Source organism: Trichechus manatus, unplaced genomic scaffold, assembly GCF_000243295.1.
Source record: "Trichechus manatus latirostris isolate Lorelei unplaced genomic scaffold, TriManLat1.0 scaffold00167, whole genome shotgun sequence".
In the NCBI taxonomy this organism is placed as follows: Eukaryota; Metazoa; Chordata; class Mammalia; order Sirenia; family Trichechidae; genus Trichechus; species Trichechus manatus.
Window position 1 is genome coordinate 3,759,708 of NW_004444103.1, and position 25,235 is coordinate 3,784,942.

Here is a 25,235-nt window from a genome sequence, read left to right on the forward strand (position 1 = left end):
TGTGTGTGTGTGTGTGTGTGTGTGTGTGTGTGTGTGTGTGTGTGTGTGTGTTTTAAGCAGCAGGTACTCTTGTGTGTTAGTATTTTAGTCCCAGTGAATTCTTAACAGAATGTCGGCTGTTCCATTATCTTGTACAAATATTTGGCACTGGAATTCCCTTATTTACTAACTATAAGTAATATAATATTTTTAAACCTCCAACCACTGGGAAAGGAAAAATAAACAACTGACATAGAGATACTTAGCACTGAAAGCTTGCAGAGTTTAGTGTTTGACAGGGTAGAGACTGGAGTTTATCATTTATCATTTAGTGAACACAGGCCTTTCATCAAGCTTTTTGTTTATTAAAAGTGTTGGTTGTGCAGCATGTAGTTAGGAGTCACAAAGCACCCTGTTTTTGAAATATGAAAATGTCTAGTAAAGTATGTTTTATTTTGAAACCGTTTTTTATTTGGGGGGAGGTGAATTCAAGGTTGTACTGATTTTCCAAGGTAAGCAAATCTGACTTTTCTGGTTTCAAATTACGTTGAATGTTACTTCTGAAAATTAATCTGAGTTTTCAGTTATAAATTAAGACAGAAGCAGGTTAAAATAACTTTTATAGTGTTTATAGTTTTTACCTTTCTCACAGTGAAATATATTCTTACTGAGGGTGTTCTATAACTTGGTTGTCTGCCTGCCTGCACAAAGAAACTTATGCAAAAGTGTTCAGAGAAGACATGAAAATTTTGTTTTACTATAAAAATTATTTTCCAGGTGGCATTTATAGAAAAACCGTTTGAAAAACTACTGCCTGGCCCTTAGTCTTTGTGGCGAGTTGGATGTAGGTTTTTATGTTTCCTTTAGATAATGTGTGTCTCCGAGTCCTCTCTCCATAAAGCTGGATGAAGTGAGGATGTAAAGTTTTACATCTACAGGATATATTTTCTCTAAAAATGCTCTTAGTAAGCAAAAGTATTTTTTCCTACATTCTCAAATGCTTACCAAGTTTATTACTTCAAAAAGGAGGCATTCAATGAACTGACTGGTTTTTTTTTTAGGGCAGATTGTTTTTTGTTTTCATTAGATTCATGAAACTTAGAAATGAAAATTTAAAAACCAATCTATTTCCCCAAAAGTGAAAATTATTTGAAATATTTTATACAAATGCAAATATTATAATCTTAGAAATTTTGTTACTATCAGTTATTAACACTAAAGATGTAAATAAAAATCACTTTTAGTTGTTATTATTATTTTTGGTGCCATTATAAATGCTCAGTTTAATGGATCTTCAAGCACTCACTGGCAACTTGCCACCATACTTCATCATAAAAATTGTAAAATGTGAATAGGAACAAAAATTAATTTTACTAGTGGAAAGAAAATCATATGACTGCCTTAATATAAGTTTAAAACTTAGAAAGAGAGGATGACATTGTTATCTGTTGTAATTTGTTAAGGATTTTGACCTAGCATTTAAAGCAGCATTTGTGCCCTGAATAGCAATAATAGGTGGAAAAAAAGAATTTTTTGCCATCCTTAAAATTTTCATATTTTGATAAATCTTTTTCTTCTCAACTGAGGCTCAAATTTTTAAGTTCAAAGAAGAGAACACAGGGGTTTTAGTTCATTCTTCTCTAATTAGGAACCCTGGTGTCGCAGTGGTTAAGCGCTTGGCTCTAACCAAAAGGTTGGCGATTTGAACCCACCAGCCACTCCCTGGGAGAAAGATGTGGCTGTCTGTTTCCGTAAAGATTTACAGCCTTGGAAACCCAATGGGGCAGTTCTAATCTGTCCTATAGGGTCACTAGAAGTCACAGTCGACTCAATGGCAATGGGTTTGGTTTCCTCTCTAGTTAAAGACAAGAAGGGTTTTGTATATAAACGTGTGAACATGCAGTTGTACGCATGTGTGTTCTGTGGACACAGAAGGTGGATAATGATGATTTGTGAGATACTGCTAACAGTAACAACAACAGCAGCAACAATATCACTGATGCATACTATGTGCCAGGCACTATTTTATGTACATTCCATGTATTATCTCATTAAATCCTCCCAACTATAGTATGAGGTGAGCACTATTGTTGTCACCATTTTACAGACCAGAACACTGAGGCACAGAGAGGTTAAATGACTTTCACAACTCCGAAGTGGTAGAGCTGGAGTCTGAATCCAGGAAACCTGGTTGCAGAACCTGTCCTCTAAAAAACTGAGTGCTCTGTTTCCTGTCAATCATTGGTGAATTGTGCCTAACTCCATTTTCTTTCTTTTTTTAAGTGGAGATAATGATATTTTTTGTAAATTTTTTGAGAAGTAAATAATATTGTGTATGTGTATCTCTGACACAATAAATGATTTGTGTTTGTGTATATATATATGCACACACGTACACATTTACATATACAGATACATGCATGTTGTTGTTGTTAGGTGCCGTCGAGTCAGTTCCGACTCATAGCGACCCTATAGGACAGAGTAGGACTGCCCCATAGGGTTTCTAAGGAGCGGCTGGTAGATTTGAGCTGCCGACCTTTTGGTTATCAGCTGAGCCCTTAACCACTGTTCCACCAGGGCTCCAAGACACAAATATAGAAGTATATTTTATTTTAATATACTTTTATATACTTGTTATTTATATACACACAATACTTGATTACACACACACACACGCATATCTCATCAAAGTTAAATTCAGACTTCTTCATTGAATGAAATTGCTAAGATAGAATTCTAAGCTCCAAAATTTTGTGACTAAAATGAACTATCATGGAAAATAACAACCTACACTGATTTGAGCAGACAGTTTTGAGATAGATAGTTTTAATGAGAGACCAGGAACCCTGGTGGCGCAGTAGTTAAGAGCTCAGGCTGCTAACCAAAAGGTTGGTAGTTTGAATCCACCAGCAGCTCCTTGGAAACCCTATGGGGCAGTTCTACTCTGTCTATAGGGTTGCTATGAGTCAGAATCAACTTGATGGCAACAGGTTTGGTTTTCAATAGATAGTTTTAATGAGTGATATTTCAGGAGGAACCTAAATTTCTAGGCAGGGCCTGGCAAAAGAGACCTCTGGGTAGAGTCCATAAACCACATTCAAGTATACACTTTTTATATTTTTTGCAGCACTCCTATTTTGAGCTACTGAGGGTATATTTAGCAAAAGGAGAAAGGTACCTGTGCGTAATTGCCACCCACTCACTTTAGCTTGAGTCACCCTGAAGTATAATTGGGCTATTTAAAATTTTTAGCTTTATTGAATTAGCTTTTCTATATATAAAAAAATATTTTAAATTCCTAGCTACCAAGTTTTTTTTTTTCCTTTGGTGTCAAGGTTTCAGGGTGGCTATTGTTTGTCTTAATTTTTCTTTCTTTTTTTCGTAAGAGTCCTTCATACACATAATTTAGAGGGTTGATTTGGTTCTAAAAGGCTTATTATGAAAAACAGCAGTGTTTCACCTCTACCATTTCCATCTCCCAAGGGCAACCACTTTCAATTTTGTTTTAGCCAGTTTCTTTGACATTTACTTCTGTATCTCTAAATGACATGTGTATGGAACTCTTCTTACTCTTTTAGTTTTAGGCACTATCCATTGACTTCCCCTTACGGAAACTGAAACTGGCACCACTTCCCGCCCTCGATCCTCCTCCATCCCTAGACACACATACATACTTCCCATCTCAACTCAACACAGACAGATCATAATTTTGGTTAGATCATTGTTCAGTGTTTACATCATTATGATTATGTAAATGCTATTTACAGATGGGCCAGGTACTTTGCTCTCCTTTCCTTCTTTCCTTCCTTCCTTCCTTCCTCCCTTTCCTTCCATACTTTCTGTAATACTTTGTTTTTCTCAGAATTAAGATTTTTTTTTTTTTTTAGATTCCTATGTATTTATGGCTAATTCAACTCTAAATTTTCTCTGATGTTAATTTTCTTTTTTGAATTCAAATACATTGGGCATTCTATCAATGATCTTTTTTTTTAGAAGAAATCTATCTCAGAGCATTCTAGACCTACTCTAGTCTAGGTCTGCTGAAACTATCTCCATCATTGGATGGCCCCTCACTACCATTCTGGATTTCCTTTGCTTCTCTTTTGTTAGATCCCCTGTTTTCTGGATTCCAAGTCATTGTGCTTTTCCATTCATTCTCTCATTTTACGTAGCACATATTCCAGTAGCTTCCTGAGAAAGCATTCATAGGAGATAAATTTTTAAACGCCTGTATGCCTGAATATGGCTTTATATGTACTCCTCCATGTTAATTTTGATGGTTATAGAGTTACAGGTTGGAAATCATTTTGCTCAGAACCTTGGAGGCGCTGTTCACTGTACTCTAGCTCCCAACATTCTTTTCAGCAATCCAGTGTTATTTTGGTTTATTTGAGTTTGGAGCCTTTGTAGAAAAGGTGTGTGAATTTGAACTTCAAGCCTTGGTGTCCAGTACTGTACTTTATCCTCTACTGTGCCTAATGTCCCCCCAGTCCTGAGCCTTTTAATGTCTCCACTGGATAAACCCCTGAACTTCTTTATTTGTGGGGTAGAGTAGCCACCCAGCTTCATAGTGTGGGAGAGGAGAACTCAGGGTCTAACTTCTTAAACAGATTTTCAAGAATCGTCCTCTTTTTAGTCCTACCTTTATCCCCTTCCAGAGATATCCAGAATCATCAACTCCTGAGCATTTTGAGGGCTCTATGATATGAATCAGATTGTTTCCTAGCTTACTACTCCACTACTGGGTTATTAGTAACTAGTTGCCTTCAGATCAGCTCTGACTCATGGTGGCCCCATGTGTGTCAGAGTAGAACTGTGTTCCATAGGGTTTGCAATAGTATATTTTTCAAAAGTAGATTGCCAGGCCTTTCTTCCAGGGACCCCCTGGGTGGATTCAATCCTTCAACCTTTAGGTTAGCAGCAAGTGTGTTAATATTAGCATTCAGCTTTTAGGGGACTTCTGAGTCATTTGTTCCCTTTCTATCTACTTTGCACCTTCCAAAATGTTCTTAGGAAGCTCTTGACTCCCCTTCTTTTTTCTTTTTCTAATGGGTTTATGTCTTTTAAAATATCCCTTTATTGTTGTTTTAGTGACATTTCAGCAGCCCTGGTGACACAATGGTTAAGCCTTTGGCTGCTAACAAAAAGGTTGGCAGTATGAACCCACCTGGCGACTCCATGGGAGAAAGACCTGGGGATCTGCTTTGGTAAAGATTTCAGCCAAGAAAACCCTATGGAGCAGTTCTCTGTCACATGGTGTTGCTATGAGTTGGAATCAACTCAGTGGCACCCAACAATAACAGTGATGTTTCAAGAGGGAAAAGGCATGAATCATGTGTTTAATCTATTTTCTGTAAGGGGAACCCCAGAGGTGATGGGGTCAGGGAACCAGATCATTTTTAAAAATAAACATTTCATTAAGAAAAGGACCTCCTTGAGATTTGACTGTTTGTCTGTACACATGTAATGAGATGAAATAACCTTTAATAGGGTGAATGAGTCTGCTTAGTTTCTTTTGGGGGATGCAATTACCCACAACTCACCAGGGCTTACATAGGAGGGTGGGAATTCATGCCCCTCCCCTTCCAGTGGACAAAGGGACTAGTAACCTATGCCATTGTTGCCAGTCTGTGTTTAAAATAACAGACCAGTAGGTTTCTGTACTTAAAAAAAAAAAAAAAGTTGGATTCTCCACCCTCCACACCCTTCCTGCCTTAGTTTCCTAGTAAAGAAGAGGTTTTCAACATATTTTGAAAAACACCAACTATATTCTTGCTGGACATGGATTTTACTAGAAGTTTTACCAAATAGTTTATGGGATTAGGAACATTGGTAGCACAACAACTAAGCGATCAACTAACTGAAAGGTTGGTGGTTTGAACCCACCTAGAGGCTCTTCAGGAGAAAGACCTGGCAAGCTGCTTCCATAAAGACTACAGCCAAGAAAACCCTATGAGGCAATTCTGCTGTGACACAGAGGGTCACTATGAGTTGGAATTGACTTAACAACACCAAATAACAACAATAACAGATTATGGGGTTAGATGTCCTTTATTGGGGGTAGGATTGATAATCTCAGGAGGGTGAACAATTTAATTTCACCATCATCCTCTAAGTTACGTCTTTTTCAAGAAATATGTATTGTGTACCTTCTATGTGCGAGGTATTGTGTTAGGTATTGAAAACATGGTACTTCTTGTGCTTTTAGAATTTATGGTCTAATATCTACTATAATATGGGTAATAATGGTTACCGTTTCAGGAGTGCTTACATGGAAACCCTGGTGGCGTAGTGGTAAAGAGTTCGGCTGTTAACCAAAAGGTTGGCAGTTCGAATCCACCAGGCGCTCCTTGGAAACCCTAAGGGGCAGTTCTACTCTGTCCTGTAGGGTCGCTGTGAGTCGGAATTGACTTGATGGCAATGGGTTTGGTTTTGGATTTTTGTTTTTTTTTTTGCATGCTACAGCTCTGTGCTCAGCACTTTACTTCATTGACTCGTTAGCACAATCCTGCAAGGTTGTTTTAATACTCTCATTTCACAGATGAGGAAACTGAGGCTTAGTAGTTTGCCCAAGGCCATCTAGATGGTATGTAAAGGAACCAGAATCTGAAGCCAAGTCTACAGGTCTATTTTATCTCAAAGCACATTTTCTTTCATTTGTATAGCTTAAAAAAAAAAAAAAGTCAACAAAGCACTTTCACATACATTGTCCTATCTAATCCTCTAATCTTCTTTTGTCTAACCCAGTGGTGGCACTCAATTTTTAACTGAAAGATGATGATTCTCAGTTTACGAGGTTTGGTGAAAATCGCTAATAAATTACATCATTTGGGGGATGTTTCCTATTATCAGTGTCTCTTACTTGATGCAGTTTTTTCCAAGAACATGTGTTTAGGATATAAAACTTATTTGTAGAACACAAATTTTAGTTTATTTAGAGTAGAGAAATTTAGCTATCTCAAGGAACTCTGCATTGAATAATTTTTAAAGCAAGTAACATAGTTTGTAATGCGAACAATTACATTCTAATTTCCTTGTATAAGCACACTTTTTCCCATTCTTCATTTGTTTAAAATGTTTAGTTGATAGTAGTTCAGGAGAGATGAGGAGTGCCTGCATATTGTGTCTTTTTTTTTAGCTATGCAGATTGTCTTAAATGATTAAAGGCACCGTGGATGCTCATAGTATAATCCACAAAAAGACACAGTAAAACACAGGGGCAGTGTTATAAATAGTACATTTGTAGGCAGAAGTTAAGGAAGTCAAATGTTAATAAGAAACAGGGTTCAAGTGAGTCAGAGAAACCCAAGGAAATGCTGAAATTTTTTTTTTGATTGGTAACTGATCGTTATTTCCACTGACATTTATTGGATACCTGCTGGGTGACAGGTACTGCTAGGCTTTGGGGATAAAATAATGTTTAAGAACAAGATCCCTGCCAGCCAAAACTGACTGTCTGGCAGTTAAAGTGAACACTGTGACTTGTTGGTAAAGCAGCCAAGTGGTTTAAAAGTGGAATCCTCTGAAGCCTGAAATACAGCATATGGGAAACCCTGCTATGCGGAAGGAAGGAGAAAAGTAAAATGGTAAAGACCAGGCAGTGAAATACTGGAAAACAATTGTGAGGAAGAAACTGTGGTAAATCTCGGGGAATGAAGGCCAGGTACAGGAGGAAAAGAAAAGTCAATATGGGATTGTATTTCACAAACCAGAACAGAAAAGCATTTGTGTAATGCTTTACATTTTCCAAAGCATCTTCACATGTATGAAATCAATCTTGACAACAACAGTGAGGAAGGCTTTATTTTTTTATTCATTTTACGCTAGTAAACTGAAGCCAGAGCAGTTAATGATCGACCAAAGATCCCATAATCTATTTTGGACCTGGGTTTGAACTTTAATCTTTTGACCCCAAGTTCAGAGCTCTTTCCACCATTCTAGAAGGAAAGCACACACGGAGAAGAGAGGGGGGCACGTTGCTCTGCAAGCTGGACTGGCACAGGCCCTTTTGTCGAGCCATGTGTAGTGGGAAAGTGAGACGTGCTGATACCAAGCCAATGAACCAATGAATTGCCGTTGAGTTGGTTCTGACTCACAGTAACCCCATGTGTGCAGAGTAGAACTGCTCCGTAGGGTTTTCAAGGCTTTTAGAAGCAAATCACCAGGACTTTCTTCTGAGGTGCCTCTGGGGGTGTTCCAACTGCCAACCTTTCAGTTAGTTGATCACTTAAGCAATTGTGCCACCCTACCAGTGACCACGACTAGGGGAGATGTACGCGTTTCCAGTGATGCTGAGGATGGTGAAATGTGCTGTGAGATATATTTTATACCATAACAAAGCTCAGCTGGAGCCGTTGCTTAATTCCTTGCTAGTTTCGTTCTGTTTGAAACTATAGATTAATACCATGCTTTACAGACGTCTCAAATCCAGCCCTTAAACTAAATATTGGTTGAGTGACTGTGCATGCAGTAATCAAGAGGATGCCTTTATCTAGGACCCAGGGCTCACTGATAAAGAGATTTTAGGCTGACCTAAAATGCAGCTGACCTGTGTATGTTGTGTTATGGATGGAGTTGACATTTCTGGTTTTCCTTGGAATTAGAAGACTGGATGTGTCAGGCTAAAGCAATAACAACAAAACAAAGGCAAGTGACCAGGAACCTGCAGCAAAATATGTAGAAAAAAATCTGAATTTTTTGAAAGTCTGATAATGTTGGTGAAACTTCTGTTTTCAACCCCAAGTCAAATAAATGTAGTGCTCCTGAGTGTTAGCAGAATAAAGACAAAAGGAACTGTTTTTACACGAGAGAACTTGCCTCAAATGAATCCACTGGAAATCTGAAAGATACAAGCATTTAGGATCTTTCCCAGAGTCAAGTGTGTCCAGCTCATATGGACTAGTCCCCCACTCCCCATCCCCAATGATTGGTCCAGTCTCATTTTTCAGTTTGAAGTGAGAGTTGCTTTAGATCCATATCCTTAACGTTTGGTTTCCGGCCTATGCTTAAGTTAGAGTATTGCTAGCCTGTTGTAAAGCTCGCTGTGAGGAAGCAAAGACTATCACCCCTGCCGTTATGACGCTGTTGTTTTGATTCATAGACCTAGCAGAGTTGCTCAGGTGTTATACACATCTGGGCACTTGTCGATAGCTCTGTTTTGGGGCCTTCCTGTTGGTTCCACTGCCTTTGCAACCTGGGCAGTGACTCCAGGACGCAGGTAATGAGATAATTCAAAAGGAATTTTGTTATCTTGTGCCATCTAATCAGTTCCCACTCATGGCAACCCCATGTGTGACAAGGTAGAACTGCTCCATAGGGTTTTCTTGGCTGTAATCTTTATGGAAATAGATCACCAGGCTTTTTCTTCAGCCGTGTGGCTAGGTGGGTTCAAACTATTAACCTTTCAGTTACCAGACAAGTGCAAACCATTCGCAGCACCTGATGACCTCAAAAGAGGTTTGAATGGTTATCAAATCACTCCAGAACATCCTCCTTACGTGGTTAGCCCCAAGGCAATGTCAGGGTATCCCCTAATCCCTTTCTATCAACAGTACACACACCTACCATCCATGTTTGTGTTTTACCTTTAATGCCTTGTCATTTCAGGGCTGCTTTGATTTTCATTGTAACCTGACATCGGTTTTGAAAAGAATTTAGGTTAGGGACGAGAGAGCAAAGGTATCCCATAGTGTTACTCTTTTCCAGAGTCTCATGTTCTCCTAGGATCTTTTGGTCTTATTAAAGAAGATTGATCCAGCATCTAGTTACAGCACCTTCGGCCACTTTATAAATTGCAGTTTTAATATTGTTTTTGTCTAGTAAACCCTTAAGTAAAGCATGAAAGAGAATTTGGAGAAAAACTGACTTAGAGTTCACAAAAGTTCTTCTAATCACCATATCGCCGCTGAAATCTTTAAAGTAAGGTGTAGAGATAGTAACACTTGGAAATGAGCTCCGAGCAGATTGAAGCTGACCATGAGTATTACATATACTGAAAAGAAAGGTAGCTTGTAAAATGGTATTCACTCAAGGAAACACTATATTTGAACCAATTTTTTTAAGCCGTGTTATTGTCTATGAGATTATGCAGTTATACATTCTGTATGTTATATATGAAAGAAGTAAATGAAAACTAATAGCAAGAATTTATTTTTTGAAATTATAAGGGGCATATCATGGAAGTAGTAGAAAATCTATCCAGTTTTCTACATCTACCATCCCTTTCTTTCTTGCAAAAATTACAGGCAAAAAAATGTAAAGTTCAAGTCCTGACGACTCAGGATCCTAAATCAGCCCACTTTTTCCCCATTTTCTTGCTACCGTTGTGTTCAGCAATCTTTTATTTGGTCTTCCTGATCACAGGCTTGCTTTCCTACAGGATGTTTTTCACAAAACAGCCGGAATTATGTTTTTATAACGTACGTTAGATCATGTCACCTGCCAAAGGATTTTTATTGCACTTGGAATAATATCCAAAATCCTTTCCATGGCCCATAAGTCCTTTCATGATCTGGCTTCTTGTACCTCTGTCTGCTTGCACTTCCTGTACTCCTCCACCCTGTCTGTGCTCCAGTTACCACTGAGCCCTTAACTAACTAGCTCACCTTGTGAGGGTGCATTGTACCTCATGTTTCCTCTTCCTGCATTGTTTTTCACAAATCCTGACAGGATTGACTCCTCCTGTCATGACTGACTCTTCTGAAACATCGCCTTCCTAAAGAGACCTTTCTTTATCACCTAGTCCAGGGTGGCTCCCTAGTTGTGCTCTCGTACCACCTTGCTTTGATTTCATTCATTGTTTTATGTATCAAATATTTATTGAGTGCCTGCTGTGTGATGAAGAACACAGTAAATTGCCTGCCCTCATGGAGCTTTTATGCCAATAAAGAGAGATTATTGATTATCATCACTACCTGGTACCCCTGACGCCCAGATGGAATGGACGATTTATGAAAGCAGGGATGTTGTTGTATTCCTGTTGGAATTAGTGAAGAGAAGTTTCAGAGATCTCCTTCTTTCCCATACCTTTACTACTTGTTTCTATGTAGTTAGCTCCACTACTGGGGAGGTGGAAAGGAATAGCACAAAGAATACTGCCACAGAATGTGCCAAAATTTACTATGCACATTCTTGTGCAAATCGCATTATCTACTTTTGGTGTTAATTTTCTCATCTGTAAAATAGGTTAGTCCTATCCATTACACAAGGTTCTTGAGTGAATTAATTATGAAAACTAAAATTGCCTTCGAGTCAATTCCAACTCCTAACGACTCTATAGAACAGAGTAGAACTGCCTCATAGGGTTTTCAAATCTTTACAGAAGCAGACTGCCACATCTTTTCCTTGAGGAGTGGGTGGTGGGTTTGAACTGCCGACCTTTTGGTTAGCAGCCGAGAGCTTAACCACTGTGCCACCAGGGCTCCTTATTATAAATAATAAAACATTTTTTGTTTGTAATCATCATCATCATCTTAATAATTTCCATTTACACCCTTGAGTACCTGAGGTCCAGATCTACATTTCCTGTAGTTTAATAAACATTTCTAGAAAACACATCTAAAATGAATGGTTCTTCTTCCCACAGGACTATTCTCTATTCTCAGTTTCTGTTTTGGTCAAATGTGTCTTTCTCCCTCAGTACCTGAGTCCAGTCAGTCAAAATGCTTGTCAATTTTTCTTTTGTTACATCTCTTGAATCTATTCTTTCTCTCATGTATTTGCAAGACTACCATCTAACTAAATTCAGGTCCTCACCAAATGTCTCTGCTTTGCTGCCTTCTAAGGAGTGCTTCAAGGAGCTCTGGTGGTGCAATGTTATGTGCTCAGCTGCTAACCAAAAGGACCTGGCAGCTCCGAAGGAGGAAGGCCTAGTGATCTGCTTCCATAAAGATTACAGGCTAGGAGACCGTATGGGGGCAGTTCTGCTCTGTCACACAGGGTCACTATGAGTCAAAAATTGACTGGAAGGCACTAAACAACAGCATCAAAGGATCCTTCACCCCCTGGCCTTTTCCTTCCAGTCCATGTAGAACCCTGCAGTTATTTAATCTGCACTCAACATTTGTTTATCTTCTCGTTCCCCTATTTAGAAACTTTAAAAAGATGCCACCCCAGTGTCTACAGGATAGATTTAGAATCCATTAGCTTTTTACTTCAAGTTCTCCGTAATCTGGCTCCAATCTACCTTTCAGATGTGATCTTCTACCCTTCCTCTTTATGACCACCCACCACAGCTAGATGGATCTGTTTCCTGTTTCCTGAACATTTATTTTACTTTCCTGCTGCCTCTGCACACTTGTACATCTTTGCTTGGAATTTTCTCTTCTCTCTTTTCCAGTCCTCTTCGATTTTCAGGCCTGGCACACATCTCTCATAGGACGCCTCTGAATTTATATCTTCATTTCTGTTTTTGACATTGTATTCTCCTTTGTTATTTCTTTGCCTGTGTATACCTTATCAGAAGTTCTGATATTCTTTTATATATCCAAATGCCTTCCAGATAATAGAAACTTACTGCATTATGTTATTATACATATTAAAGCATGATTGGTAATTGAGATATTGCTCTATATTGTAGTTTTAAAAGAATGGAAAGGAGGTCGGCTGCCTAGAATGATGATGAGTTAGTATCTGCTCATAGGTAGAGACTTGGACTTGTTGACCTCACCTCTTCCACTTTGGGAAAAAAAAGTCAGGTCCAGTTTCTCAACCACAGTTTAGAGAACTTGATATAGTTTATCAAACTATAACATACACATTCTAGCTTAACCTAATGAAAGTACTGGCATTTATAAAAGATTTGTCCCAGAAGATGAGTAATAAGCAGTGACCCACTTAGGTGAGTATTGAATGTTGTCTGCAGATGTCTCTAAATTTGCTGAAATTTCACCCATCTGTTCTTGAGGAAGCTTCATGAAGACGTGCCTCTGTTTACTTTTCCATTAGATAAATACAACACTGAAGAATATTTAGCTTGTCTTTGATGACCATGCTTTAATTCTATACTAACAGCATAATTTTCTGTTCTCCTACAGTACTTTGGAAGTTTACTTGTCATTTTCTGTGTAGAACTGGCCTGTGGTGTTTGGACATATGAGCAGGAAATCATGGTGAGTTCACAATGGGAGTAAACACAATCTAAAACAATATCCAGTTTAGCATTCTCAATCTGTTACTTTGGACTAGTTTAGACACATTGTCTCCACGAGTCAGAATGGACTCAAGGGCAACTAACAACACCAGCAACATGGTACATGATAACAATGAATAGTCCCAATACTTCTGAAAAATACCTTTTCTTTTCTGTGTCCATTCTACCTAAAATACATTTCCAAACCATGATTTGTAACATTTCATGTGGTGTGCTATGCGGTATATGTCTTTGATTCCACAGAGTTTTAAAACATGTATGTAACTAAGTAAAAATACTGCTATGTTCCTAAATGAATTTTACCAACTAGAGTGTATAACAGGAAAGATTTTGCGTTTGCAGCGAGATTTGTTTGCAAGTGCTTGAAAACCTACGCGAAAGCCTTATAAAATGCTGACTGAAGCAGTACACCGACGAGGAGGAAGCGTGCTTCTCCTGTTTGCAAGGAGCCAGAAAATCTTCCTCTTTAAGGAGTGTGTTTGAGGAGTTTCTGTATGTTAAACCCAGTGTAGAAACACTCTCACGATCTGAGACTTGGTACTTGGAAACAACTCTTGGGCTTTTTTTCTCTTTTAGCAGTTGAAGCTGCTGGAACAACCTTTATAAATATGTTAGAATGAATGAGGGTAGGAGTTTCTCAGTCTCAGAATGTTAGGTTTGGTTTAGGACTTGCACTTCGCCCTTGCTTGCATCAGGTATTATTACTTAATGTTTGCTCATTTAATTGGTGCATTTATCACTAATGAGGTCATATACATTTCAAAGCCTGTGAATGCTGGCTGTCTTCTTGGAGGCAGGCCAGACTTTTCCAACGTAAGCATTGTGGAATAATTTTGTTTTGCAAGAGGTGTTTTTCAGTATATGGCCCTTGAACCATCTGCATCAGGAGTCCCCCAGGGGGATTCTTAAACAAATATGCATTATCAGGCTGTAGCCCAGATCAGAATGGAGGGGAAGCCAGAGGAGGAAGGGGCAGGGGCCTGGACATTTGCATTTATGACAAGTTCCCCAACCCACTGCTGATTCCGACTCACAGCAACTCTGAAAGACAGAGGAGAACTGCCCCGTAGGATTTCCAAGGCTGTAATCTTTACAGAGCAGACTGCCACATTATTTCTGCACAAGTTCCCCAGGGGACTCTTATACCTTGTAAAATTTGAAAACCATTAAGAAGAATGTGGGGTTATTTGTTTCAGAGGGAAGAGAGACATTTTGGCAGCTGTGTAATCAAATTGAAGTTGTATCTAGTACTGATTCAGTTATTAAAGATTCTTTGATGAATCTGCTACTCTCCTGTGAGACTGTTTTGAATACGAAGTAATAATTAGACACACAGATACTCTGCATACTCCCCTTTACATGTAAACGATGCTCTGGCACCGCCACACATCTGAACCCCAGTAAAAATACTCATGCTTCCACGGTATGACAGCTCTCAGTAAGAAGGCAGGATTTGTGATTATTTTTCTCTCTATTAAAAAAATCGAAAAATCATGGCAGGTTCTAACTAATATAAAATAAACTTTCTTCAAAACTAAATCTACTATTAGAATAGGAATTCTATTGCTGTTTTTGAGAATCATGTTTCCACTCCATTCCTAGACGCTTTATATAATTAACCACTACTGTTGAGTCGCTTCTGACTCATAGCGACCCCATAGGTTTCCAAGGCTGTAAACCTCTACGGAAGCAGACTATCACATCTTCCCCCCTCGGAGCCGCTGGTGGTTTTGAACCACTGACCTTTTGGTTAGCAGTCGAGTGCTTTAACCAGTGCACCACCAGGGCTCCTTAATAATCGGAGTGAAAAAAATGGGGACTTAGTTTCTATGTGTTTTATGTAAAATGGTTGTCTCTATAATTTTTCTATTTTCAAATAATAAATTTATCTCCTTGACATTCAAGCAAGAGACAGTAAATCTTATAATTAATTCTTAATCCCCTTACCTTAGCTTTTGATAGTGTTCTTTTTTAAAATTTAAAGGAATTATTCTTTGATTTTAGAAATGAATTTGCTTTCTGTAAATTTTTAAATGGATTGTATAGTGTGTGTATGATATTAACATTTGCTAAATCTTCTAAATTATAACTAGTTCAAAATGAGCTCATTTAAACTATTGGAAAGGAAAAGTTTTGATTCTAATATAATTCTGAGAAACATGAGAAAACTGAAGGGAATTAACATTTTTTTTATTCTGTTGAGGGGCAATCTGCAGATAGCTTTTTAGTATTGTAGAGGTGCTAAGTGGCTGGGTGCTGCCATTTTAGTTGAAGGCATACATCACTGTTTTGCTTGTGTAAGTCTGCCCCATTAAGTCACCAGGATAAAACAACGGTTGTTTAAATTTGAACTGTGGAAAATAGTCATTTAGAAAAGAAGTTTGTCAGATTTTTTATTGCTTTTACCCTCATAGCAGTATGAATGAAAAGTGCCATTAAAGTTTATTATCTGCCAGATTTTGCAGAAGCCAGCCTTCACATAGAATGAGCTTTGTGCTTTTGGCTGTTCCATGCAAGTAACTAATAATGTATGTTCTACTTTATGGCCAGATCCCAGTATTTTGTGCCAGAACGTTAGTGGTCTCTCCTGTTTCTTGCCATTTTTGGTCTCAGATCAATTGTGGTCACAGTGGAGAAACAACCTATATTTTATTTTGTAAAGTAAGATAAAAACGACTGTTCTAATAACTGAAATCAGACAGTCTGTTTCGCTATATTTCTGTTATTTAAACCCATTCACCTCCTACATGTTATTCTTTCTCTAGGTAAAATCTGTCAATAATATGAATTATTTCTGATTATAAATTCCTAGGGAATTTATCTTCCATCCATGTATTTTATGCCCAAAAAGGTATGAGATAATACTAATTTACAGTGAGTAGTTTGAACTTGGGTTGATTCCCTGAACTTGGGTGTTTTCTTTGGTATTGCATGTTTCCAAGTCATAGAAAATGAACAAAGGGGGAAAAAAATGAAGAATTTCTGTGGTCAGACATTTTAAAACTACTTCTGTTGCTAGTACTATCTTTTTATAAGATTTAAAAGCAGTCCTAATCTTGAGTTCTATCTGGGCTGTATATATTCACCTCTCCCCTTCCTCCTTTTTCCCTCTTGATCTTTACTTCCCTTGCTGAGTGCTAAGCTTGCTTCACTAAGCCAAGTGCCTGTTACTCCATGAAGCAGACATGGATGTATGTCCAGTTTCCTAAAAGTAGCTTTATCGCCACACATGTGGTGAGACTAGGATCGGTATACTCAATTTCTGCCCTGGCTGTATAGATGAAACATAGCTTGATATGCTGATCAGATTTCTGGCCAACTGCTAGGTTGTATACCTGAAGGTCTGTCATGATTAAACATTAATGGACATGGTGCTAGATGACTTGAAAATAGAAGCACAAAAAATGCTTAAAGTTGAGAACTGTTCTTTCTAAAATTTTAGCATGCTTCCTAAATCCAATTTTTTTAAACAACATTTTTTATTGTGCCTTAGGTGAAAGTTTATAGAGCAAATTAGTTTCCCATTCCATAGTTTGTACATGAAGTGTTTTATAACATTGGTTTCATTTCTCACAATGTGTCAGCACTCTCCTCATTTCTGCCCTGGGTTCTCCGTTTCCTTTTGTCCTGGTTTTCTACCCTTCCTGCTTTCTCGTCTTTGCTTTTGAGCAAATATTTCCCTTTTGATCTTGTGTAATTGATTGTTCTAAAGAGCACATTCCTCTCGGGTGTAACTTTATTTTATGGGTCTATCTATGGTTTGGCTGAAAGGTGGTTTCTGGGAATGGCTTCAGTTCCAGTTCAGAAGAGTCATAGGACCATAGTCTCAGGGATTCTTCCAGTCTTTATCAGATCAGCAATTCTGTTCTTGTTTGTGAATTTGATTTCTTGTACTACTGTTTTTCTCCTGCTCTATCCAGGACCCTCTGTTGTGTTCCTAGTCAGAGTGGTCAGTAGTGGTAGCCGGGCACCATGTAATTCTTCTGGTCTTGGGGTCATGTAGGCTGTGGTTCATGTGGTCCATTAGTCCTTTGAATTAATTGCTCCCTTAAATCTTTGGTTTTCTTCACTTTCCTTGGCTCCGGACGGTAAGAGACCAATAGTTGTATCTTAGATGGCTGTTCACAAGCTTTTAAGACTCCAGAAGCTACTCCCCCAAAGTAGGATGCAGAACTTTGTCTTTATGAACTATGTTGTGCCAATTGACATAGATGTTCCCTGAGTCTATGGTCCTTCACCTTGAAGGCTAGGAACTTCGTCCCTTGAGGTGTTTGGTTAAGTCTAAAAAGTTGCCCTGACTGTGGCCCTTGTGTGCTGTATTGCCTATATTAATATATAAGCAGCACTTAATAGCTATGTATATAGAAATATCTACCACCGAACCTGTATCTGCAGGTGAATGTGTTCCCTTACACCCTCCCATACCTCTTGACATACCTATCTACCTAGGTATCCATTTATAAATTATTGTTTGTTAATATTATTGTTGCAGGATTGTCTATGCTATAGTAATTAACCGTTGTCACCCTTTGTTATTGTGTTCTTCTTATTGTCCTCCCTTGCCTTGGTCATGTTTTGCTAATATTCCCTGTATTGTATATTGCCTTTCCCTTCGCCAAAATTGGCGCATATCTTCTATTTGGTAATTTTCCCTCCCTGGTAACCATTGAAGTTTTTTTTTTTTTCTGTGCATGAACCTTTTCTTGTTTTTGTTTTTTTTATAATACTGGTCTCATACAGTATTTGTCCTTTTGTGATTGACTTATTTCACTCAGCATAATATCATCCAAATTCACCCATGTTGTGAGATGTTTCACAGAGTCATCATTATTCTTTATCATTGCATAGTATCCCATTGTGTGTATGCACCACAGTTTGTTAGTCTGTTCATCTGCTGATGGGCACCTAGGTTGCTTCCATCTTTTTGCCACCGTGAACAGTGCTGCAGTGAACGTAGGTGTACATATGTCTATTCGTGTCACGGCTCTTATTTCTTTTGGGTATATACCTAGGAGTGGGATTTCTGGGCCACATGATATTTCCATTTCTAGCCGCCTAAGGAAACACCACACTGTCCTCCATAGTGGCTGCACCATTCCATACTCCCACAAGCAGTGTACAAGAGTTCCAGTCTCTCCACAACCTCTCCAACATTTTTTATTTTCTGTCTTCTCGATTAGTGCCAGTAGCATCAGGGTGAGATGGTATCTCCTTGTAGGTTTGATCTGCATCCTTCTAAAGGCCAATGATCACGAACACTTCTTCATGTACCTGTTAGCCGCCTGAACATCCTTCCTGGTGAAAGGTCTGTTCATATCCGTTACCTATTTATTTATTTTTTTAATATAAAGGCCAAAGTTTATTAGTGGTTTCCAGCAGTAGTTGGGAGGAAGAGGAAAAGGAGGACTCTGCTTAGAAAACACTGAGCTTCTGTTAAAGGTGATGGAAAAATTTGGAAATGGATAATGATGGTGATTGAACAACATGATAAATGCAATTAATGTCACTGAATTGTACAGTAAAAAATGTTGAAATGGCAAATGTTTTGTTACATACATATTTACCACAATTAAAAAAATTAAAACATATTTTCTGCAAAGGACACCATCAAGGAAGTGAAAAGACAACCCACAGAATGGGTGGAAGTGTTTGCAGATCATATATCTGATAAAGAATTTGTACTTGGAACGTATACAGAACTCTTACAGCTCACTAATAAAAAGACAATAACTCAATTTTTTAAATAGGCAAAGGATATGAACAGACTCCTTTCCAGTGAAGACGTGCAGATGACCAACAAGCACATGAAAAGATGCTCAACATGATCAGTCATTGGGGAAACACAAATCAAAACATAACAAGCTAACACTTGACACCCACTAAGATGGCTGTAATCAAAAAGACAGATGATTACAAGTGTTAACAATGATGTGGAGAAATTGATACCCTCACAACACTGATGGTGGGACTGCAAAATGGTGCAGCCACCCTAGACAGTTACCTGGTGGCTCCTCAGAAGGCTCAACACAGAGTTGGCATATGATCCAGCACTTCTGTTCCTAGCCATATACAGTATTTTTACGCAAATAACACCTTCCCCCACGAGGCACCCCCTTTAAGCTCTCGATGCTAATTTTTTTTTTATAGCAACATGTGGAAGAAGCTAAACCCAATTTCTGAAAGGTGTTTACCAAATTACTCTGCAATGAAGCTTGACTTGAGCTAAGCTCTTTTTCTTTTTATTCTTCTCTCTTTATTTTGGAGCCCTCGTGGTGCAGAGGTTAAGAGTTTGGCTGCTAACCAAAAGCTGGCATTTTCAATCCCCCAGCCGATCCTTGGAAACCCTATGGAGCAGTTCTACTCTGTCCTGTAGGGTTACTATGAGTCAGAATCGACTCAACAGCCATGAGTTTGGGTTTTTTTTTTTTTTTTTGGTTTATTTACAGTCATTCCAAAGAACGTTATAGCATTCTGAAATCCAATCAAAGGTCATTTCTTTCAAGGGATCATTTGTTATGACTAGCTTTTCGGTGTATCTGTAGAATGTATAGGTACTTACATGTCTGAGATTTCCTTGAACTTGATATTGGTACTGCGATCATTTCTGATTATTTTGCTTAGTACAAAGTACCTCCTCATTTAGTACAAAACGTTGCATGTTGCATGAAGAGATTGTTCAGTAAGTATTTAGTAACCCCAAATGTAATTTAGGTTACAAATACAGGCTTAAAATAGTATTTGTCAATTGCAGTATATTTCAAGTACATGTGAGCATGTGTGTGTGCATGGGTATGTGCATGAATATGTGTGTGTGTGTGTGTGTGTGTGTGTATGTGTGCATGTGTTATAGTTGTTGATATTATGCTTTTTATCTCCAGGTTCCAGTACAGTGGTCAGATATGGTCACTTTGAAAGCAAGAATGACACATTACGGCTTACCTAGATACCGGTGGCTTACTCATGCTTGGAATTTTTTTCAGAGAGAGGTAAGCGCTAAGATTTCTGAGGTAGAAAGCATGGAATGAGTGGTACACTTTTAAAACAAATGTCCAAAACTTTGGCTGTGGTAATTGTCTCTGTGCTGAAAAGTTAAGCCTATGATTCAGTTCCCAATGGTGCAATTCATTATTGAGAAATCCTTCAGATAACTCCATGCCCTACTTTTCTTCCCATGTATAACATTTCCCCTTCATTTCACCTGATTCATTTATATTTTAGAATTTATGAAAAGCCGTTTTGCTAAACTGCTATGAAGTATCCATTTAAGGAGAGGTTACTGAATAAATATTCAAGTTCTTTTTGAACTGATAATTTTTCACGACTTTTAGAGCTATCTCTAAGTTAAAAATCCTTTTAATTTTCTTAAAATAATGGTTCTCATTTCAGAATTAGGAATAAGGGCATGAGCTTTCTAGTCAGAAAGACCTTGGTTCAAATCCTGGCTCTGCTGCTTACTATTCAGTGAGCTTCTGTAATTTACTTAACCTCCTAAGCCTCAGTTTCCTTACCTGCAAAATGGGGTAATAAAATTACCTGCCGCCTTGTGTTGTTGAGAAGGTTAAATGAGATCATCAATCTTATTTCATTTAGAGTATGGATATCAACAGTAACATTTATGAAGTATAGGCTCTTTTAGCTTTTCTTACCTAACTACAGTATAGCAAGGCACCCAGCCCGCTTCTCAAATGAGGACTATATTGAGATGTGTAAAATCTGGTGGCTTGAACTTAACCATCGATTTTGCTTCAAATCAAGCTCTTCTCCCAAATGAGAGTGCATGTCTCCAACCATAGTTTCCTCTTGGTTGGAGGGACATTCCCAGATGACCACATGTGGCGGTTTCCTTTAATTTCTCTTAGATCTGGGTCATAAAACATTTGAGAATCACTATCTTACATGATAGATATCCAGCTATCTGCTCAGTTATTCTTTCTTGGATATGAGCAGAGGTTCAAGTCCAGGACAATCTCCAAGTCTGGCTCTTTGTTTTACAATTGTTGAGTTGGTGAAAATTATCATTGTAACACAGATTTCCTGTTTATTTAAATGCTTCCTGACTTTGTTTGTTTACTGTGCATTTGTACTAAAAACAACATGAAGGGAAAATAAGTGAAGCATTAGAGAATTTATAGTAAGCTCTGCTCAGGGTAGGAGCTTCCAAAAACTCTTTATTGTCCTTGATTTGTGATGCAGGCCATGATAATCCCCGTTAAAAAACCAAGTGTTTCTTTTCTTGATGGGGCTCCACCTAGATGGACAATGTACAGGCGCTGCGAATGGTAGCACACTTATTTTTAGATGTCACATGGTGAGTTCCCTCCTTCATGTCATAGGCCTAATTCACCCAAAAGGAAATGGTGAAGAGTTTTAAAAGACCCTTTTCTAAAATAAGTAAATTTTAGAGCTGAAAGCAACCTTGGCCATGCCCCAGTTTTCCTGACTCCTGATGCTGTGTCGTTCTATGTGTGCATCAACCTAGTGGCATCTCATTTAAGCCCTGGTGGGATTTATTTTGTAACTTTAAGAGAACAAACTTTTTTTTTTTTTTTTTTTAAGGAGACAGTGCATGGAGTATGAGGTTTGAAATAAATAAGCTCTTCCATGCACTGGTCTGTGATCTTGGCAAGTACCTTACCTTTCACAGCCTCCATTTCTTCATATCTAAAATGGTGATGGTATTTCTTAGAGCTTGGCACAATGTTAGCAAGAGTGACACTGTCTCAAAATGTGATATAAAAGGAGGCAGAGATACGACAAAGGAGCTGTAGACCACAGCAATGTATGATGTAATAATGGGTTCACTTCAGGGAGTCTTGAGGAAAAGTTTCAGTACAAATTCAGTGTCTTCTGTTGAAGGAGCAAAACAATAATATAAAAAGAAAAAGTATTTCAGTAAATTATTAAAATAAAAAAATGCTTTGGCTTTGAAAGTAATATGCTTAAGTTATTCAGAGAAGTCGTTTATGTGGAGCACCTCATTTCCAGACAAGGCCAGATAAATGGGCTGTTCCACTGTGGAGTTAGAGCATTCCAAGAACTGTCCTGTCTTCATCATAGTAAGGACACATATTATTAGAAAGTGAGAAAAGTGGTTTTCTCTGCGTTCAAAGATTTAAAAAGACTGACTCGGACACTGTAATTTATAATTTTAAGAAAGCAAAGTTTTTTTGTTACATTTATGTTTTTCATGGATTCTGAATGAATTATTTAAAATATATTTAATATCAGACTATATTTATGTTAACTGGTGATGTTTATGCTATGTTCATTGCCCTTAGAGTGTTATAAAAAGGAAATTACTAAAGATAAAAAAGAAAATTTCCCAGAAAACGTTAGTATTACTCATAGCTTTCAGTAATTCCTTTATAGTACTCTTTAGAAGATTTTTTTTCTTTTTTCTTTTTTTAATCAGCCATTTAGGAAAGTGAAAAATGCAAAATTATTTGTAGTACTTTTGTTGTTCATTTTGGGTGAGCCATTCAGAATTCTTCAGAGCTGATTTTAGGTAAATTTTGAAATGTAGTGGGTTGTGATACCTTATGATGCAAGTGTTAATACTGGAGACAGATCTATCTTTTGAACTACATAATTTGCAGAGCCAGTCATTCTTGACAAAATTCTTCTCAGTGACTGCCCATATTTCTTGCTTTTGACTATCTGGAAGAGTAAGCCCCTTCTGCCCAAGGACTGAAAATTATTCATCATAGTTAATTGTTCTGAATCCAATCTACATATATCCTTAAGCAATGTTACTAAACATGGAGCTGAGCAAGTTTTTGCGAATCTTTGGTGAAATAAGAAAAAGTTGGAGTTTCTTAAATCTAACTTCTTTTTTTTTTCAAGTTAAAGGCACATCCTTTCTTCTGAGATTATGGAGGAAAAATATGATAGTTTATTTTAAGAATCTCACTTGGTTGAATAAAAATCAGTTGGCCAAACCTGTGTTTATATCTCAAATATTTTTGCAAATTTTACTGGTTAATGAATCCAAGTCTGGTAATCTTTGTGGGTGCAGGCTTTGGTCAATAAATCTTTCTACAGAAATATTGGAAACTTTTAATATAATATCTGAATGCGCTGAGCAGTTAAACCAATACTAAGTGATATGTGGAGCCCTGGTGGTGCAGTGGTTAAGAGGTTGTTTGCGAATCAAAAGGTCATCAAGTTAAACCCACCAGCCTCTCCAAGGGACAAAGATGTGGCAGTCTACTTTCATAAAGATTTACATCCTTGAGGCAGGGCCAAGATGGTGGAGTAGTCAGACACTTCCGGTGGACCCTCTTACAGCAAAGACCTGAAAAAAACAAGTGAATCGATTATATATGGCAGTTTGGGAGCCCTGAACATCAAAGGCAGAGTTGAGGAACCAGATTGAGTGGCAGGGGGAGGGAGAGATGATTCAGAAGCATCAAGGAGTTGCCAGATCTGACCCGGCAAGAGCCTGAGCCCTTCAGGCCTGATCAGCTCGGGGGTGAGCGGTGTGGCAGGCAAGCATCTGTGCTCGGGAGGCAAGTTTTCCGCACTGGAAGAGACCCAGTGTCAGAGAGTCTACATGGCCATCCAGAACCAGTAAGAAGCAACCCTGTATCTGTGAAAGATAAGTACTTGCCTGTGGCCTACCACGTGGATCAAAAACATCCCCCTTAGGGAAAAACCTCTCTCTCATTTACCTCACCGCTCCCTGCTCTTCACTGGGTCCCGGACTGGCTTCAGCAATTGCTGAGTCTCCTGGGCCGGAAGTAGAGTCCGTCACACGCCTGGACTTTGAATGCCTTTTCCACTGCATAGACTTGTGTGGGCCCATTTCAACAGCATAGACCCTCATTACCACAGTACAACAGGGTGTATACCTGAAGTCTAACTTCAACTGTTACAGCTGTAAAGTGGCAGGTTCATGACATTTGACACTGCTCTGCCCATTAAGCAGGGTCTTCACCTACCCACATCAGAGGCCTGAGGACTGGTGGCTCTGCCTATGCCACCTAGCCACCTGCGATAGGGGCCCATGAATAAGAGGTGCCTCCCAGTTCTTACAGCCAACAGCATTAGGTGCTCATAGTCTGGCTGCAAAACCCAACCACATAAGCGCACTAGGGAACAGGGACACGCCTTCCTCCTGGACACTCGGGCAGCCTTCAGCCCACTGCCTTGCTCAGAGTGTGTTCCCCTGCTGTAGCCAGATGCCTGTGCCTACACCAATCACCCATTCCTGTCTAGGACTGTAAGTGAGAGCCTACACCACACACTTGGTGGCTATCTACCAAGGCACCTGAGCTGAATCCATACAGGAGGAGTGGGCAGACTCCAGAGCTCACATACCTAGTAACAGATCTAACCACCTGGTGACAGGACATTAGAGCTTCAAAGGTGCCAAAAATCAAAATAGCTCATATGAGCAGCTTATTTGGGCATATCAAAACAAAACAAGAAGCTAGGACACAGTAAGCAAACATAAGATAAGTAAATACAATAACTTATTGGTGGCTCAGAGACAACAGTCAATATCAAATCCCATAAACAGGCAATCCATGATGGCTTTGCCAAGGTCCCAAAATAAAGAACCTAGAAATTTTCCAGAGGAGGAAAATTTCTTGGAATTACTGGAGGCAGAATACAAAAGATTAATATACAGAACTCTTCAAGAAGTTAGGAAGGAAATTAAGCAAAATGCAGAACACGCAATAGAGGAAATTAAAAAGATTAGAGAAGAGCATAATGACAAATTTAACAGGCTGCGAGAATCCATAGAGAGACAGCAATTAGAAATCCAGAAGATTAACAACAAAATTTCAGAATTTGACAACTCAATAGAAAATCATAGGAGCAGAATTGAGGCAATGGAAGTCAGAATTAGTGACATTGAAGATAAAGCACTTGACACCAGCTTATTTGAGGAAAAATCAGATGAAAGGATTTAAAAAAATGAAGAAACCCTGAGAATTATGTGGGGCTGTATCAAGAGGAATAACCTACGAGTGATTGGAGTACCAGAACGGGGCAGGGGGTGGTGGCTAACAGAAAATACAGAGACAATTGTTGAAGATTTGTTGGCAGGAAACTTCCCTGATATTGTGAAAGATGACAAGATATCTATCCAAGATGCTCA

General features: G+C 38.5%; 1 protein-coding gene across 1 annotated transcript in view; it reads left to right on the forward strand.

The window, feature by feature from the left end:
* The window catches only part of TSPAN12 (tetraspanin 12), a 70,339-nt gene that overhangs the window by 29,433 nt on the left and 15,671 nt on the right, over positions 1-25,235 (forward strand). Inside the window, exons 5-6 of the mRNA XM_004386546.1 lie at positions 13,014-13,088; positions 20,008-20,115. Of these exons, the coding sequence (XP_004386603.1) occupies positions 13,014-13,088; positions 20,008-20,115 (183 nt within the window). The remainder of the gene's footprint in view (positions 1-13,013; positions 13,089-20,007; positions 20,116-25,235) is intronic.